Genomic DNA, 18,554 nt, shown 5'->3' on the forward strand with positions numbered 1-18,554 from the left:
GTAGCTATTTGTTACCTTTTCCAAGTCTTTCTACCCTTTTTTTACTCTGGTGGGATTATGGAATTAGCAAAGATTGAGGCCTTAATACTCTGCTGGTAGCAAGGTTTGTGAAACCTTGGATAATGCAATATAAGAGCGTTGGATAAAGAAATACAGCAAAACAATTGGCTGCCATTATTGAGTACTTTTCTGTCCAAAGCTGGCATTTCATTTCTTTGATGCAAAGGTCACTGTTTTCCAGAAGCCCCCACAAACTTCCTATACCATGTTTGCCATAACAAGTTTGGAAACCATTCTTTATTTTTAATTGAATGATCTGATTTTCCAAGAATCTGTTTGCAAATTTTTATTTGTTAAATATAAAATACATTAATATAAGATATAACGATAAAAGACTCTCACAGCACTATCCTATTTTACGCTGGAACAGGAAGGCCAGGAGGCCTGCGCTGTATCCAGTGCAAGATTGGGGCCTGAAGTGGCTCAGCTGGAGGCAAAGGGAAACTTCCCCTTACCCCCTGGTAAGCCATCACGGCCACAGTGGGTCTCCTCTGACTTGTGCAACCTCAGGAGGCGGTGCAAGTCTGAGGAAAACAGAGTGGCTTCAAGCTGCTCTGCACTGCTTGGGGAATGGGATTGGGATCTGGCATAACAGCCAGGTCTCAGCCCCGCTCCCTGCCCACCTTCTGGACTGCCCTCAGCCCACCCTTCTCCTGCCTGGGAACAGCTCCCTCTTGCCTCCTCCCCTCCCTCCCCAGATCCCTGCATCATCCAAACCTTCTCTCCCCAAGTCAGCGCAGAGGCTGGATACGCATCCTGCATCAGCATCCTGCATCCTGTTGCGCATCCTGGATCAGCCCAGCCGACTCCCAAGGAGGTGCAAATGTGCTTTATGTTTGGAGATCCTTTTGGACCGGCGGACGGGACTTGTGTCAGCTGAGAGCACTGTTAGGATTGCGCCCTTAAAGACATTGCTTTGAGAGAAGTCAGTATGAAGGAAGATCTAATATAATTATACACTAAAAAGAGCAAAAATCTATTGTGCATTTTAAAATACCACCACCACCACCCGGAATGCCAACAAAGCATGTTGCTGTTTTCTTAATGTGAAACTGTTTTTGCAAGCTAAGTAAAACTGTAAAGAGTAAAAGTTAAAGCTAAGCAAAAAAAAAAAATTTAAACTGAAAATTTTAAAACTATTTTGTGAAAGGTAATCTTCAATACATGTAACTTTCTTCACTGAATTGTGAAGTTAAGGAATGTTTCACTTCCAACTGGAAAGCGTTTACATCATATGAAGAAATTACAAAAACAGATTTAGACCCAAATACCCTCATCATATATTTTTGTTTCATGAAAGTAGAAAGCACTACAGCTTGTGAATGTGCTGTAAATAATTTTGTTTTTTAAATTAGGACAAATCATTTTGCAATAAGAAACTGAAAGGCACCTCCCTACTCGCACTGTCTGCTGTTAAATGAAAATGAATAAATGCATTATTTATTGCTACTTAAAATAACAAATCATATGTAAATATACCATGCATGACACTGTAAATAAGATGAATTGCCAGCAAGACAGTCCGCTGTAGTGCCTCTAAAGTGCCTCGTAAATTTCCCGTAAAGTGTTGTGGCTTCCAGTATCATACATGGACCAATCCTATACATTTTTCTGATCCTATGCATTACTGTCTTGGATATATTCTCAAGTAAATTTGCTTAAGATACATTGTCTTAGGCCTGCTCAAGCACAGCGGTCTAGTCATTCACTCTGTCCTAGATTGTGGCAATTAAAAATATATCTCATCACACCCACATGCCTCTGTCAGTTATATGCTGATTACCTTTTGCTAGTTGAAGTGAACAAGTTTTAAAATATGATACACTTGTGCAAAGACAGGACTCTGGTTCACCAAACAGTCATATTTATGTTGACATAAAAAAGCATGCAATGCATACCTTAGAGCTGCTATAGCAGTAAAGAACTGGCAATTGAATTGAGAAAATAATGCAACTTAAGTTAGAAGTAGCACAATACTTGGCACACTTAGGCCTCAATCCTGATAGCCTGCTGTGCTGCCAGAAATCACATTCAGGTGATGCAGCATGTTTTATGGCTGTCCCAAATGGTGACACACCATGCAGCGCAGCCTGGCCGCTGCCTCAAGTAATGCACTGCCTGGGTCTCATATCGGTGGACCATCAACAAGCTCCTGTGCCGGTAGGTCAGTGCAGGAAGTGGGAGTTTGGGTGGAACAGGTCAGGGAGAAGGAGGAATGGGGAGGAACCTTGGGTGAGGAGGGGGGTGGATCAAGGCTGGGACGGGGGTGGTATTTGCAGCAGTGGTGCCACTGATGTCCTATCCTCCTTTCCAACCTCAATGCACCAACCTGGGTATACTCGGACTTGTACCAGCAAAATAGCGGGCAGAAGTCGAAGTAGATCCATCAGGACAGCAGAGGCTTGACCCAGGGCAAGGGAACTAATAATCCCTTACCTTGAGAAGGACTTTGGGACCTAAAATCCCCCTACATGATATAGCACACATGGCTGAATGTGAAATGGCTGCATTGGCAGATGGAGATTTAGGGAGAATTGACCTGTTATGCGAATCTAGTGGTGACTTTTACAGTGTTCAGAAATGCACGTTTGGCTTCATTGAAAGATTAACCTCCCCCCCCCCCCCAAAAAAAAAACACACACACATGCATGCACGCACACACACACAAAGACAAATTGATAGAAGAATTTCCAGTAGCCTAGAAGACACTGCTGTGCAGCTGAAAGGACTACTATACAGCTGAAAAAATGAGGGGAGTCTCAACTTTTGGAGATTTGGCTTGAGGCAGAGTCTTTCTAGCTATGGAACCATATTTTCAGAGTTTTCCGTTTTGTAGATGCTGTGTAAAATCTACTGTTTCCAAGAACTTTTAACAATAATTTAACTTGAAATGACTCTGACTGGCTTATATGTTATGCTTCTGACTTCATACTGTTTAGCTGGTCTAGGTCTGTGTGTGTGTGTGTGTGTGTGTGTGTGTGTAAGAGAGAGAGAGAGAGAGAGAGAGAGAGAGAGAGAGAGAGAGAGTGCTATTTTAGTGACAATGGTGACAATGTTTACAAATGCAATCTTGGCAGATATTGTCTTTGCCCAGTCATGAGGTCTGATTGTAGGTCTATCACTGTGCTGGCTGTAATAAATATTTAAGTATGGTATATTGCTATGGAGGGGGGGCTGTATCCATGATTTCAGGTATCCGTGCATCGAGTCCACAGGGGGCCCCCCCAAGGGTCTTGCCTCCAGAGAGTCTTCTGAGGCCCACAAAAGTAAAACCACATAATTGAAAGTTTTATTGTAAAACCAGAAGTCCCTTTTTTCCCCCTTTTTGTCCATTCTGAGGCCCACAGTGGTCGCACATGGCCTCTTCGGGCCTCAGAAAGCCTCTGGAGGCAAGGTGAGCCCAGTTCCCCTTGCCTCCAGAGTGTGAGGAGGGACGTCCCCAGTTATCCACAGTTTCACTTAACCATGGGGGAGGGGGTTCTGGAATGGAATCCCCATGGATACTGGGGCACACCTGGGGCACACCTGTAGTATAATTTTTGAAAATGTGTCTGACATTTTCTGAAAGCCAGAATTGAGAATATTTAAACTCAGAATTGATGGTCTTGCTTTGGGAGATTTACCATGCTGCCTTCTGCATGTTTACTGAGAAGTAAGTCCCACTATGGTCAGATTATTACTGGACTTACTTCCAGGTAAGTGGGTCTAGGATTATAGCTTTAGCAAATCATTCTTTATTAATTTTTTTTACTTCCTTAAATTTTGTGAACTTACAACTGAGAACATTATAATGACTGCTGCAGGTGTTTTAGGGAAAAGCTATAGCTCAATGGTGGAGCTCATGCCTTGCATACAGACAGTCCTCAGGGTTCAGTCCCTGGCATCTCCAAGCAAGGCAGAGAAAAACTGTTGTTTGAAACATTGCCAGACAAACATGAACAATACTGAGTTAGGTGAACAAAGGCAACTTCCTGTGTTACCACCAACCTCCCTGTGTCATAAGTCAGCACAGTAAGTTAGCACAGGGGGGCAGGCAGGAGGGAGGCAGGTAATGGGTGCTCGGAACAGGGCAGAAGAGGAGAAGAAATGGGGCAGAGACCAGGCTGAGGAAAGAGGGTGGATTGAGGACAGGAAGGGCCAGTATTGGTTACATATCCTATCCCATTTCCTGGTCTCAGTCTGCCTTCTCAGGTCCATTCAGACTTGCACCAGCTATACAGTTGATGTAGGTCTGAGTAGACCCAGTTGAACTGGAAAAGCTTACCCCAGGGCAAGGGAACAAATGTTCCTTACCTCAAGGAGGCCTTCACAGCCTGTATCTCCCCTGTGTGATGCAGTGCATGCCCCATTGGTACAGCTGCATTGCCTTCACAGGGAGCTATGTAGGATTGGGCTATACATTTAATGTACATATTAGAATGCACACAGTGGTTTCTTTCCACATTCTTTCTCTTGTGAGTTCTGTTACACCTGATTTTACATGAAAATGTGAAAACTAAGCAGAACACAACTTCAGAATATAGTATCCTGACTCTAGTTGTGTGCTGCTAGTCTTACGTTTATGTACATCTCCATCATTTCAATGTGGTGTGTTTTTTTTACTTTGAAACTTTTGCCAAGAATGGGACTTAAGGTGATAATTTTTGTAATGTCCATTGTGTAATATCACTTTTTGTTGGCTGGTGAGTGATGTTTCAGGTTAGTGTTTTCCAAAGGTATGACGTATCAGTGGCATCATCATAGACAATGAGAACGTTATCTATTCCCACTTTGGGGAATATGAGCTATTCTTTCCAATGAGTGTCACTAGCATGAAAAGAATTGTGCTCACTGTGAAGTAAGAATCCTTAAGGTGAAATTATAGCCAGCCATACTTTAATTGTTTAAAGTTCTTAACAGTTTTAGGCTGCAGTCCTATTCATGCTTACCTCAGAGTAAGCTCAAGTGACTATAATGGTACTTACATCTGAGTAGACATTCATAGGATTGGACATTCTGTGTATTGTCTGTCTAAAGAGTAATGGAGAAATTCACTTACATCACTTATATTCCAGGCATAAATAGCATTCACTTATGTTAAAGTGATTCAGAATTTATTTTTATCTGTCTTCTGCTGTAATCCATGTCAAAGGATTAACTAGCTCTATTTAATCTGTCCCTGCCTTGATATTTCCCTGGGTGATGCAAGTGTGTAGAATACCTACCTGTTGATAGGTAGGAAAGTATACTTATAATTAGATTTTGCCATTCCTTTCTGCATACCAGGAGATTTTCTTTCTGTGGATTAATACTTCTCCATAATTGAGGATGATATCGCCTAGTGACTCAAAATATTAACTTGTCACCATGTGAAATATCACAGCTTAGAAATCTTCTAAGCTACATGATTCGTAAATTTATATTTCAACAAAATGGAAGTGTCGACTTTTCTGAACTTCTTGTGAGTATATTCTGGGAAGTACATGTTGCATTAAAGGCCTGCAAATCTCATCAGTCTTCTGAAAAGTCACCAACATGCTGGTGCTGTTTTTTGTTCTTTCCTGGAAATAGTTCCCTATATACCTGGGATCAACTCAACTGTAAGATAAACTAATGGCCCCATCCTATGGGCCCATTGCAACCACAGATGTTCCCTTTTGATGTCATAAGCAGCGACACTGCAAAAGGCCAGCAGTATAGAGCCTTGGAACTGGCAGTAGAAGCTACCAACTTCTCCCAGCCCTTGCTCACCAATTACCCATACCCAGTCAACATTGATGACTGGAGGGGGCATTTCCGTGGGCAGGGAGAGGTGGTGAAGACCAGAAGTGATTGTGAGGATCTCCAGAAGGATCTTTCCAGACTGGCAGAATGGGCAGCAAAACAGCAGATGCGTTTCAATGTCAGTAAGTGTAAGGTCATGCACATTGGGACAAAAAATCAAAACTTTACATATAGGCTGATGGGTTCTGAGCTGTCTGTGACAAATCAGGAGAGAGATCTTGGGGTGGTGGTGGACAAGTCGATGAAAGTGTCGACCCAATGTGCGGCAGCAGTAAAGTAGGCCAATTCTATGCTTGGGATCATTAGAAAAGGTATTGAGAACAAAATGGCAAATATTATAATGTCGTTGTACAAATTTATGGTAAGGCCACACCTGGGGTATTGCGTCCAATTCTGTTCACCGCATCTCAAAAAAGACATAGTGGAAATGGAAAAGGTGCAAAAGAGAGCGACTAAGATTACTGGGCTGGGGCACCTTCCTTATGAGGAAAGGCTACGGTGCTTGGGCCTCTTCAGCCTAGAAAAGAGACGCCTGAGGGGGGGGACATGATTGAGACATACAAAATTATGCAGGGAATGGACAGAGTGGATAGAGAGATGCTCTTTACACTCTCACATAACACCAGAACCAGGGGACATCCACTAAAATTTAGTGTTGGGAGAGTTAGAACAGACAAAAGAAAATATTTCTTTACTCAGCATGTGGTTGGTCTGTGGAACTCCTTGCCACAGGATGTGGTGATGGCATCTAGCCTGGATGCCTTTAAAAGGAGATTGGACAAGTTTCTGGAGGAAAAATCCATTATGGGTTACAAGCCATGATGTGTATGTGCAACCTCCTGATTTTAGGAATGGGTTATGTCAGAATGCCAGATGCAAGGGAGGGCATCAGAATGAGGTCACTTGTTATCTGATGTGCTCCCTGGGGCATTTGGTGGGCCGCTGTGAGATACAGGAAGCTGGACTAGATGGGCCTATGGCCTGATCCAGTGGGGTTGTTCTTATGTTCTTATGAACATGCGTCAGCTAAGAATCCCATAGGTGGCCATGGAAGGGTAACAGTAAATATTTTCCCTTGCCTCTTCCAAGCCTTTCATTCCCCCCTCCCATAGCATACAGCACTGCCTGTTTTGGCACACCTGCATGCTACAGCAGGGGAGGGAATATTGCGCTGTATTTTTTCCCCTCTCAGATCTAGACTTGAAAAGCATTAAATGACAGCACAGTTCTTTACAATTCAATATGCCTCCTAAACCCCCCCCCCGTTGTGACGATTTTAAACATGGCATTCAAATAAATGATTGATCTCTGGAACTCCTTGCCACAGGAAGTGATGATGGCATCTCACCTAGATGCCTTTAAGAGGGGATTGGACAAATTTCTGGAGGAAATTTGTCATCAGTCTTGACGGGGTGTGGGTGATCTGTGAGCAAGTGCTGGGAGCAGGTGGTAGCTTCCACTGCCAGTTCCAAGGCTCTGCACTGCGTGCCTTTTGCAGTGTTACTGCTGTAGTTATGATGGGTTACAAGTGTTGGCACAGGTAAACACAGACAGCTTACTCCCACTGCCCAAGGTCTCCCAGCTTGGCACAGTTCCCGGGGAGTGTGTGCAACAGCCTTGCTGGAAAGCTTGCTTCGAGGACAGAAACACAGCACAGACAGCAGGGTCTTTCACCAAACGTGTATTTACATCAGATACAGTGCAGTTCAGTACAGGCATTCAGCGTTGGTCCCACCCAGGGAACCAGAGCTACTCACTGACACAATATGCAGAGCACAGCGACAAAGTGTTCTGCAGCTATCCATCCAACAACCCCAAGGCTGCAGCAGTGGCTGCTTTGGCTTTATACAAAAGCTGGCCAATGGGTGCCTGTTTCAGGGCAGGCTTGAGCTGATTGGCCCCACCCATTTCCACCTGTGTCTGTAGTCATTCTGCAGACAATCAGCTAGCACCTGCTGAGCCACTCAGCACTTCCTGCCCGTAGCAGGCCTCTGCTGGGGCCAAACTTTACACAGGCCTACTGTGTCAAACCCAAGGGCATCCTCCAGCAACTCCCAACCAAGGGATTGGGCACAAACCTTGACAACAAGTCCTGATAGGTATGTGCAAGCTCTGGCTTTTAGGCTACCTCAGAATGCCAGATGCAGGGGAGGGCACCAGGGCACAGGTTGTGTCTTGTTGTCGTGTGTGCTCCCCGAAGCATTAGGTGTGCCACTGTGAGATACAGGAAGCTGGACTGGATGGCCCTTTGGCCTGATCCAGCAGGGCTCTTCTTATGTTCTTATGAGATAAAAGATAGAAAAATTCAGTTCAGGGATAATCAGTGGTCCAATAAAGAAGGCTCTCTCAAAACTGCACCAGATCCATATTATCCTGGTCTCAGGGCCTGGTCTGAAGGCACATCAAGCAGCACCCTGACTGAAGTTAAACAAGTTAGGGCACAATTCTAACCAGGTCTACTCAGAAGTAAGCCCTACTTGTTCAGTGGGGCTTACTCTCACGAAAGTGTGGTTAGGATTGCAGCCTTAGTGTCTCCCTAGTGCCTGGGTGGAAGGCCACGTGGAAACATCATGTATGCCATTTTGAGTTCCAGCATACAAGAACTGTGAGATATATATGCAACTAACTAAGCCTGCAATCCTATACACACTTAACTGGAAGTAGATCCCATTGAACTTAATGGGAGTGACTTCTGAGTAGACATGCATAGGATTGGGCTGTAAATAAATAAAATAAATTACTGTATTAAGTACATTTTTACATGTGCACTTGGGTACCAATATCTCTCTTTTCATTTTCTCCTCACCATGCGTCATTACTTCTTGTCCCCTCAGATTATTATATCTTGAACTAAAAAGGTCTAGCATCATAAGCCATTTGACAGTTTCTTTTTTCTTTGATGTCCTTTTTAAAGTAAAGGTGAGTTGGCAATTGTATTCTACTTGTGGGTGCACCCTATGGGTGCAGATCATTGAAATAAGATAGTTTCTGTTTTATTTTATTGCCCTCTCCTAATGTTGAATTGCCTTTCTTCACTGCCACAGTGCTCTGTCTTTTGTTTTTAATCATCATGGACATGGGACATATATTTTTAAAAGAAATATTTTCAGGAAAGTTCACACTTGTCACTGCAAGATCTGTTTCTGACCTCTGTCTCTTTCTCTCTCTACATGCCGATCCATACACATTAACCTCCCCCCCCCCCCCCGAAGCTGCACATAGTTCACTTTAAATGCCTGCAGAACTTGAAATGTTTGTTGCACTGTGGATCATCTTGTACTTTTGCATGAGACTTGCATTCCTGCAATACTAGTGTGTAGTGAAAAATAACAAATTTATATTTTATTGTTCCCTTCCTCTTTAATATAAAGTTTTATTAATTGATTATCACCATTTCGGCTTTGCTCTAAGAAAACACTGAGGCATGAGGCTGATTTTTGAGTATGTGGTTAATTGCCATTGATCCACAGAGATATAGTATTGACCACATATTTAAATGCTTTATTGAATAGGCTTTATGGGTGCTTAATTTCAAAAACCAGAAGACATTTGGATCACTGACCTTATCTTCTTGTTATTGCAAAATGATGTGCACATACCAGTGGCACCGTGATGTATAAATAATTTACAAAGGGTTATCTTTTTAATTTAGCTTTGGATTCTCAACTGTTCCTCCTAACACAATTTCAAAATTGTTAATTAAAACAGGTATTCTAAAACAAATATTCTGGTCTTCTTTGCAGTATCAGTATATCTCTAGACACCCTGATATCAAATTAGCAGAAAGGCTTGTCCCTTTCTTTCTTAACAGTAAAAAAAATGTTGATATTGGATTTATTTTCATTTTGTTTGGCTTGAGATCATGGACTTATGATGACTATAATAGCTAGTTCAAGGTTTTTTTTAATTTGAATTGCTGGTTCTAGGTCTAGTGATATTATGGAAGAACTATAAGAAATATTACATTACTACCCTACCCTTCCTTCAAGGAACTCAACAGGATATATCTCCTGTCTTCACAACTCTGTGGCTGAGAATGATTGGTCCAGTGTCACCCAGTGAGCCCAAGACTTAGTAAGGTTTTGAAGCCAATTCTCCCTAATTCTTGTCCAGTATTCTGGACAAGACACTTTTCAATACTCTGTGGCATTGCTGCAGGGGTGCGTGCCACACTGGATGATGCGCCGGGGCTACTGTGTCATGCCATATACCATTGGATGCAGAATTCGCAGCAGAACGCAATGCAAAAAACAGAATTGAAATAGCCCCTTTCCTTCAAAGGTTATGGCCAAAAAAACAGAAAGAAAAAAATGTATGAGTCCTATGGAAAGTGAAACCGAGCCGTATCGCACTTTTACTCATGAATAGGCGTACTTGCCATAGTCCGTCGGAAAGGGCAGGCTGAGAGGAATCCAGGGATGTCAGAATGGTCCTGTTCCAATGAATGCAGGCCCCAAAAACACCCGATAAGGAAGTCCCTCCCTCCAAGCAGATAAGTGTATTGAGCCCTATGGAAAGTGAAACTAAGCCTCATGTTCGCGTTTACTCACGATTAGGCAGACGTGCCTTGGCTAGTAGTCAGGCCAGGCAAAGGGGAATGTGAGGACACCAGAATGGTCCCAATCCAATGGAACTGGAGTGCAAAAAGTGCTTCAGAAGGCAGCCTCTCCCCCCCCCCCCACTAAAAAGAACAAAAAAAGAGGCTTGAATGTTAAGGGGAAAGTTTTCTATTTTGCACTTGCAAAGCCAGGTGGATCTTTGAATTGATGTGCCTGAAACAGAAGAACTTTAAACTGGGCACTGGGAGGGCTGAAAATCTCACTGATTTTTTTTTTTTTTTTTTTTTTTTGTGGGAGGGGGGTTTAGTGTGGTTGTCCTGTTTATCCATTTATAGTTTTGTATGAATGGTGTGCTATGCTGTTTGTTTAGCTGATGTCATTAGGTCATTTAGCCATTACTATGCTTTATGGTATGGAGATGTCATCAGTGCAGTGTTGTGATTGCCAGAGATGTCAGTGTTCTATTCTAGTTTCTGTCTCTACAGCTGCTATTGTGCTGTTCACTCTGATTCTCATAGTTGTAGGATTGAGCTATCTTATACCCAAACAGTTAGCCCCAAACAGCAGTATCAGCATATGTTCTGCCAGATTCCCACTCCAAGCTTCACTTAGGGAACTTATGCCTACTCTAAGCTAATTAGCTCCCCTTTTGTTCCCCAACAATGGCCCCAGTTCTCTACAGCAGCACTGCTAGACTCCACCACCAGGGTAGCTTGCCTGTTTAAATTGCAGGGACCCAGTTCCTAAGGCAGCAGTCCTTCCCAGTATAGCAGCACACCTCAGCTCTCCGAAGCCTGTTTGAGTAGTCTGTTAGTCACAAAGTCAGTCAGACTATCCAGGGCAAAGTCAATAAGCCCAGTCAGTCTCCTTTCCTACCTGTACTCCTTCTACAACCCACACCCCCCTTCCTGCCTCAGGTGCTCCTTATATCCCTGAGGGCCCTATTGCCTTCCAGTGGCTGCAGCTGTGCAGCACACTCTGCTGGATGCCCAGGCCTTACCCTTAAAGGGGCCTGGGCACTGCTGACACCACATCTACCTCCTCGCCAGGTCTTCTGCAATTCCAATACAGCATATCCACCTCAATTTTGCATTGCAGGCCTTTGTGACTAGAACAAACAGTTGGAAACTTCAGTTACACAGGTGTGCACCATTTAATGACTGGGATACATTCTCCTAACCCAGCTATTATGCTATTTGGTTTGGGTATTCAGCCCAATCTAGTGCCTTTGTTGTGTAAACAGACACTCCCTGTCAGACACTAGCTGGCTGCACAGGCTACTGGAGTTAGATTGCTTCTTTGCATTAAGAACCTCTAGGTTGCATAAACAAACCTCTTGGTTGCATAAACAGATGATCCTTGTGTATGTGATCCGTCGTTATGCAAACAATTGTTAGCGACTCGTGCCTGAATTATAATATTATAATCCTAAACTCCTAAACTCATCCTAAACTCATCAATATTATAATCCTAAACTCATTATAATCCTAAACTCAGTCCTAAACTCATGTGGTATTTCTAGTGACAAAGATGCTACATTGAAGGAGAAAAATGGGTATGCACTCTCCTCCCCAATTAAAATAACTTGAAGTGGCAAGAAACTGTTTTGGAGTGTGAAAATATTTCATAGCACTGCACTTTTCTTTTTATACCATCTTTCCTCTTGAGTGCTTATGTATCTGTGAGGCCTGTTGAAATTAGCGCCTACTGCCATAACATTGGTTGTGTTAACAGGCCCAAGTGACTAATACAAAGTGACACTAATGTATCACTGAAGGAACATTTTTTTAGTTCAGAACAGTCTCTGTATTCAATTCATTCATTCATTTTTTCCTGCTCTTTCCTGCTAGAAAAAGCAAGGGTTTCCCCCCCCCCCATCAATAAGGAGCTTTATTGTTATTGTTTTTATCTGTTTCCTTTACAGCAAAACCTCACTGGGTTCAACTGATAAAAGATTTTGAAGCTGCAGTAGAGGACAACTTATACTGGGAGTGCAGGGCAAGTGGCAAACCGAAGCCATCCTACAGGTGGCTGAAAAATGGAGAACCTCTAGCATTGGAGGTAATGGGGAAAGGGGGATTGTTTCCATTTTTAAGTGAACTTTTGCAAAAGTAGAATTGGTGTATATTGATTGTACAAATGTTTCGAAAGGACATGACTTCATAATAATCTGTTTCAAATACTTTATTTCAGTTACAGAAGCTATTTGCCAGAAAGATGCGTTGAATGGGGCTTCCGGGTAAACTAACTTGGGATGTAGGCTAAATGACAGTGCAGGTGTACATAGCAGTCTTGGCTTACAGTTCTACTTCCATCGTATATGGTTATTCTGAAAACTACTGAAAAATTATTACATGGGCCCCATGTTTATTTGACAACTGGTTGTCTGTGTTGGAAAAGGCTACCTCCCCCCATCTTTATGTTTCTTCCCTTATCCCCTTGTTGGAGAGAAACTCTGCATCCTTCTCACACATTTCTGCTTTTTTTTTATTACTCAGTTATGCAAATCACACAGAAAGGTTGAACATAAATGTGCAGTTGCATGAAACAACAAGAAATTAAACCAGGTAGAAAATGAGTTTGTCACCTCAATCAACTTCCATCCCACCCCTCCCCTTGCAGAATGGATAAAAGCAGGGGAGAGGGCACAAGAGCATCAGCTCATTTGACAAAGAGCAACCATGGAAATTACAAAACTAACTCCAATGACTGTTGCCTTATTTTGGTATTGTTTAGTTAACACTGAAAGCTATTGCTTTTCTTTAAAAGAGACAGAATTCTATTTGTATAAATTATCATAATATCTGCAGCAGTTCCCAGATAACTGCTTTGTGAACATTGAAAGATCGCTACTATTTGGAAAGGATTTGTAGTAAATTGGGTTAGGGGGCAACTCTATAAATAAAGTGGAGAAGGAAAACATTGCAAGCTAGCTTCAGGCTAAATCAGCTTCAGTGGATTACTGACCAGGGATACATTTAGAATTCTGTCATTATAATAATACACTGTCATTCTCATTTTGCCTTCAGAAGATATGGATATCACTAATATTTTTAGAGAGTGTAGTTCTCTCCCATGCTGAGTAGTGATCTATTACAACATTTTCCCACTCCAGTAATTTGGGTTCTCCTTCTTTCCCATCTCCATAAAAACCATCTCTTACAATTTGCTGAAGCACTTTTATACAAGTTCCTAAGAATTGTTATGTTCTCACCAGACAATAAGCAAAATAACTGTGAATTAACTTAAACGGTATTATAATTTGTAGTAATAAAACTGTTAAATGAAACCTAAATACTTTGGACACTCAACAGATGTATATATTCTATGTAGATGTATACCTTCTAAGTACTGTACTTCGGATACATAGTTTTGTTAAAATCCTTAATATGGGCCTATAAGATAATTTGTTGTAGCTGTTATTTTCATATTACAAATATGTGGTGTATGGCTTGCCTCGCTGTACCAACGGAGGTTGTGGCAGATGAAGCAACTGAACTGAGAACTTCCAGATTCGTTATACTAATACTATACTACAATAAGTATAAGTTTAAAAACTTATTTAAAAAAAAAGAAAGAACCCTCCTAGCCCTCCCATGCAGTTGCTGATCTGTTTTTTTTTAAAAAATTCCCTAAATATCCCAAAGACTGCAGTCCTATTCATACTTACCCAGGAGTAAGCCCCACTGACTGTTGTTCCCAAAGGAGCAGAGTACCCTGGATTCTCAGAGAGCCAACGCAGACAGGAGAAACAGAGGACAAGTCAAAGCTTTTATTACACGTGCACGAGGGCCCACTCCTCTAGGCAAGTGAGCAACTAAGACCAGAACTGGCTACATCTTTATATCATAGTTTCAACAGGGGAGGGGAGAGGGGAACTTAGCAAATTATCTATAGGAACTTGCATCATGCTTACGTAGTGAACTTGGTGTTTTCTAAAGTATACTCTATAGTCAGAATGTTTCCATTCTTTATGTGCAAGGTTAGAGCAACTTGTTCTATAGGGGCGGTTATGCAAAGCTTGTTCTGCAAACTCTGTAGATAGTGGCATTGTTTTGTTCATCCCTTGGACTTCCTTGGGGTCAGTATTGCTTATAACAAACATGCTGAACTAAGCTGATGGCCAGAGGCCCCTTTTCAGGTTTGAGTCACAGGGCCTGCCTCCAGCTTTGGACTAATATACTGTGGTTCTCTGCTTGGGGGTTTTTGGGTAGGGGGTTTTCGGGTACACTATCATTGTTAAAAGCAAATACATAGTAACCTATTAAAAGTATAGATCTGAAACCTTTCCCCATATGCAGTCACATACCATGGTAGCATCAAGTCTAATGTATTAAAAAAATAAAATGCACACTGAAATGAATGACAAACCACCTGAAATTTGCTTGCAGCCCACCTAGTGGGTCCCAACCAACTGTTTGAGAAACACTGTTTTAGATTATCTGGGGGTAAGTTTCATTGAATTCAGTGGTACTTTCTTCTGGCCATCTAGCCAGAAGAACACCTTACTGGAGCAAATGGCCAAAGTTTCAATGAAGAGAGTTGTGGCGGCAATAATGTGAGACTTCAACTGGTTGGCAACCTTCAGTCTCAAAAGAGTATGATATAAGCCTACAGTACCCAGTATTCCCAGGTGGTCTCCCATCCAGGTACTAACCAGGCCTGACCCTGCTTAGCTTCTGAGATTAGACAAGATCAGGCCACTCAAGGAACTACCTGGACATCTAATGTACACTCTGCCAAGACAGAGTAGTCTACTCAGTTCTTGATATGCCTCTGGCATAATTTTATGTTCCAGAAAGTATAAGATACCCAGAGCTAACTTTGGGTCTTACAGCTCAATTCTGAGCTTCCCGGCACCTACTGGAGCAGCTGCGTCAAAGTATGTATGCAGCAGGTGCCGGGAAGCAGCTGGAGGTCTTCTTGAGTTCCCTTCTCCCAGGGAAAGCCCCAAGCCCCATATTGGGGTTTCTCAAGTCTGTGCCTGCTATTTTGCCAGTACAGACTTGAAAGACTCTGTGTCAGGCCTTCCGGATATGGAAGTTCAGAATATGGTGGAGCAGAGCCCCACTCTGGTTTCTCCCTCCGTATCCTCCCCCTCCCTCATTCCGCCCTTCCCCCCCCCACTCCCCAGAGGGAGGACTGCCATTGTGGTTGCACTCACCTCTGGCGGCAGCACATCCTCTTCCTGCTGGCGCTGTGCCCGGCATCTGACTAGCGCAGGCCTGGCGCCAGCACTCTTTATTTGCCAGGTGCCATAAATGTGCTTTACAGCAGGTTTACGGCACCCAGTGCAAGTGCTGGGGCTCAGCACTGGCTGAGCTCAGGACTGGACTCTTAGCTATTTTAGACCTCATCCTCAGCAGTGGGGTGGAACCGATTGATGAGATTAAGATTGCAGGAACTTTAGGAGTGAGCAGCCATGTACTTCTGAGATTCGCGTTCGGAGATGGGGAAGCTAAGTGGTGTTAAATGTGCACTCTCTATTTTAGGAAAGTGGATTTTGGAAAGCAAGGGAAATGCTGAATGAAATTTCCCTTGGGTGGAAATCCTCAGGAAAAAGGGGGTTAGAATCAATGGTTATTTCTAAAAATTATTAGGAATAAATGTCCGAATTTACAATTAAGTCCAAGATTCAATTTTCTCGGAGTTTGAAAGAGTATTTCTCAAAGTTGATGTTCCACTTTGAGGCTTATGTCACTGGGATATAAAGCTCTCTAGTGCATAAGAGTCATTATTGTTATATAATTCGCTTTGGTCTAAGCACACCGGAAACTTACGATTGATTTGGCCACCGCTTGGGCCTGTGTAAACTCTTCAGGTGTCATTTGACAACAAACACAGGGTATTGTTGTACCACTAAATTTTATTCCTTTGCTTGTTAATCAGTCACTTAAAGGGTACATACATTTTCAACATCTTGTTTTTTACTGTCCAGGGAAGAATACAAATTGAAAACGGAGCTTTGATAATAACAAACCTGAACTTGACAGATTCTGGCATCTACCAGTGTGTAGCAGAAAACAAACACGGCACAATATATTCCAGTGCTGATCTCAGAGTTGTAGGTAAGTCTAAACATTCTTGTCTACGTTTTTGTTGTTAAATATATCTTTTTCCCGCATAGTGCAATGGTTGTGGTATAGATAGTCTTAAAAAGATATTGTTAAGGCAAGACAAATTTTATTGTAGCCAGCAACTTCTTATCTGCAGTGTTGAATACTTTTCCCATCTGCATCTTGAGAATGTGCTGGGGGGGGAGGAAGCACAGTGTGTTTTATAGCCCAATCGTTCACTGCTTTGAAACAGGGACACCAAGATAAATTATTAATTAGGGGAAGAGTGGAGACAAAGGCTTGGATACCGGCCCAGAGATTAAAACTAATCACACAATCTGAAGGCAACATTGGCTCAGCACATTACTCAGTCCTGCTGACCTTCTGCATCATAGCTCTGGTATTCCTGCGAGAGCAATGTCATTTAAAAGCAATGAAGTGTGTTTCTGTGACCCCTTTGGTGTTGATTATGGACCCAGGGGCCAGTCATTTACCACTCAGGGGCGATACCAGCTTGCTTTTAACAATAAATGGCAATTACTTATTAGAATGGAGTGCTAAACTTGAACTTGGAGCCACCAGTGAATCTCAGTGACATGTATCCTTTCTCGTGGAGAATGGTAACCAGAGAAACCTGAAGGCTTTTGCTATACTGTAAAAACTGCACGGGTTTTTAATGTGTTATTAAATAACTGTCACATCACATATTCATTTTCACATCTCCAAGGAGCTCAGGGTGGTATACATGTTCCTTCCCTACTTTTGTTCTCATAACAACCCTGTGAGCGAGGTAAGGCTAAGAAATAGTGACTGTCCCAAGGTCACCCAGAAAGCTTCATGGCTGAGCAGCAATTTGAACCAGGATCTTCCAGGTTTAAATCTAACTCCCAAGCCACTACATCAGAGATTCTCAAACAGGAGTGTCATGATGCCCCAGCCTGAGAGGCCCTGCCTCTGGCCCCTTAAGGGAAGGGGGAAGGCAGAGACATGATCCCTAGGAACATACTGCTGCCTGGAATGGGAGGGATGTTTTTTAAACTTACATCAGTGGTACTCAAACTTTTCCGGCCAGTGGCTCCCTTGACCCCTGTGGCTGTTGGCCATGAGTCCCCATCAAGTTCCTGAGGGCTGGAAGTGACATCATTAAACAGGAAGTGGCCAGAAATATTAACTATATTAACTATATTATAATATTATATTTATTATAATATAATATTAAATATTAAATATATATTAACTATATTAATATTAATCATATCATTAATTAAATGCAGATCTTAAAAATATATTATTAATACACAGCAATATACATGCTTTATAAATGATCAGCTGCTGTTTACTGTTGGAGACAGGATGCTGGAGTAGGTAGATTTTGTCTGGTCCAGGAGAACTCATTTTTTTAAACTTTGTGAACATACCAATATAATTGTTTTATCAAATGAACTTTGTGAACAACCAGTCTGACCAACATTACACACACACACCCCTGTGGACCCCAATCCAACTAGTCATTTCTCCCATTCTCCTTGGATAGGATTGAAACCTTTATTAATTTAATGAAATTAAATTTTTCCAGCAGCTGGTGGGGAAAACAAAAATAGACCATGAAAATATATCAGAGCTGATAAGGGTTTGGATAGGAAGCTGATTTGTCTCCTATACTAGGAGATGCACAGCCCAATCCTATGCATGCCTACTCAGAAGTAAGTCCCATTAGAGTCAATGGGGCTTGCTCCCAGGAAAGTATGGATAGGATTGGACTGGCAATCACTTCATCAGTGGCTGATAAGTATTCCCTTCAAATAGCAAGATTCATCACTTTAAAAACACAGCCTCTCCTCTTCAGTCAAACAACAAGATTAATGAATCACTTTAAAAACAGCACCCTTTTTCTGCTCCTGGCCAAGTCAAGTGTGTGCTTCTCTCTCTCCCCCTCTTTGCCAACTGCATGGAAACAACTTTAAGACTCCTGGTGACTGGTAAAATGAGAAGCGTTTTATTTGGGGAGGAGGAGGAAAGCGAGAAGGTTTGGAGATCGAAAGGGGGGAGTGGAAGAGGGAGGAGATTGAAAAGAGAGATTTCACTTTGATGAGAAGCGATCCCAGGCTGGGAACTA

The 18,554-nt window shown here is 42.4% G+C and overlaps 1 protein-coding gene across 1 annotated transcript in view; it reads left to right on the forward strand.

The window, feature by feature from the left end:
• LOC136642018 (contactin-3-like) overlaps positions 1–18,554 on the forward strand; it is a 230,282-nt gene that overhangs the window by 158,549 nt on the left and 53,179 nt on the right. The window contains exons 7-8 of the mRNA XM_066618182.1: positions 12,307–12,443; positions 16,321–16,450. Coding sequence (XP_066474279.1) covers positions 12,307–12,443; positions 16,321–16,450 — 267 coding nt within the window. The remainder of the gene's footprint in view (positions 1–12,306; positions 12,444–16,320; positions 16,451–18,554) is intronic.

The sequence above is a fragment of the Tiliqua scincoides genome, chromosome 2, assembly GCF_035046505.1.
Source record: "Tiliqua scincoides isolate rTilSci1 chromosome 2, rTilSci1.hap2, whole genome shotgun sequence".
Classification (NCBI taxonomy): domain Eukaryota; kingdom Metazoa; phylum Chordata; class Lepidosauria; order Squamata; family Scincidae; genus Tiliqua; species Tiliqua scincoides.